The sequence below is a fragment of the Trachymyrmex cornetzi genome, unplaced genomic scaffold, assembly GCF_001594075.2.
Source record: "Trachymyrmex cornetzi isolate Tcor2-1 unplaced genomic scaffold, Tcor1.1 scaffold99, whole genome shotgun sequence".
In the NCBI taxonomy this organism is placed as follows: domain Eukaryota; kingdom Metazoa; phylum Arthropoda; class Insecta; order Hymenoptera; family Formicidae; genus Trachymyrmex; species Trachymyrmex cornetzi.
The window spans coordinates 4,231,261-4,232,470 of NW_017300343.1; the positions used below are offsets into that span (position 1 = coordinate 4,231,261).

General features: G+C 36.4%; 1 protein-coding gene across 1 annotated transcript in view; it reads left to right on the forward strand.

The window, feature by feature from the left end:
• Nucleotides 1-524: 524 nt before the first annotated feature.
• LOC108770072 (caveolin-3) overlaps nt 525-1,210 on the forward strand; it is a 1,677-nt gene continuing 991 nt past the window's right edge. The window contains exons 1-2 of the mRNA XM_018521368.1: nt 525-539; nt 632-811. Coding sequence (XP_018376870.1) covers nt 525-539; nt 632-811 — 195 coding nt within the window. The remainder of the gene's footprint in view (nt 540-631; nt 812-1,210) is intronic.

Below are 1,210 nucleotides of genomic sequence, written 5' to 3' on the forward strand. Positions count from 1 at the left end.
TTAAAATGTGTGTGTGTGTGTACACATACATTACATTTAAGTAACTACTGTAACTTAATTTTCATTTAAATCGTTCATTACTTTTAATCTCGTTCATAACCACAAGCTTCATTTATATGTAAAGGAAGGTCGTGGTTACATTTCTAACATAGTGCACTGTTAAAAAAACAGAAATTTTCTTCCGTCACATGTAACGGAAGCAAATTTCAAGCAGGTACATTAAACGTATTTAATGTTGTCAATGAAAATAAAGTTATAAGTAACATAAATTTAACGTTTACTTACATTAAATTTCATTCAAATCTACATAAAATTTAATAAAAAAAAGTACTAAACTTCGGAAAATTTTATGAAAAGTACACTAAATTTCATGTACATGTACGCAAATATACTTTCCAGTTGCAGATACATTAAATTTAATTTAATGTCCTAAAATTGAATTTAATTTATGTAACTTAAAAGTATATTAAATTTCAGGACATTTTTAACAGTGTGTATACTTTGACAAATGACCGCGCTTATCCATGGAGAAATCACTCGTACGTACGCACGCACAGTGTCGAATTTAACGGCACGATCGAAGCGCGATGAATATTATTGATCGTTAAATTTTACGCGGGCGTGAACGCAGGTGATGTGGGATGACGTGATTGGCGAGCCGGAAGGGATCCGGAGTCCCGAATGCGCTTGGCGGCTCAGCGGCCACTGCTTCCGGCTCTCCAGAGGATGCTGCTACGTGCTCCTCTCCGTCCTCATTGCGCCTCTGCTCGCCCTGATGTTGGGCTTCACGTTCGCCTGCCTCGCGTTTCAGGTGAGTCGATAACCCACCCCCTCGCGTGCGTCCGTCCCTTTTGTTTTCCACCGCGATCGATCTCGCGAGTTTCTCGCGTGTATCACTGCACACCGCGAGCGGAATACGTTACGCTTCGCGTTGTAGCGGGATTGATCCAAGATCGAAACATAAATGATTAGAACACGTATTAATTATTTTTAATTTGAATAATATAACTTAATAATTTTAATATTAATTTGGTTATATAAAATTTTTTGTTTATGTATTGACATTGTCCTTTTTTCTTTTTCTTTTTATTTTCGTGGTTGACCTGACACATGTCTGTCTTATATTAAATGTATTAATCATGTTTCGTTCGAGCTGCGATCAACATGCGTTTTTTAATTTGATACTCTTTAGTGAATATTAATTGTAATT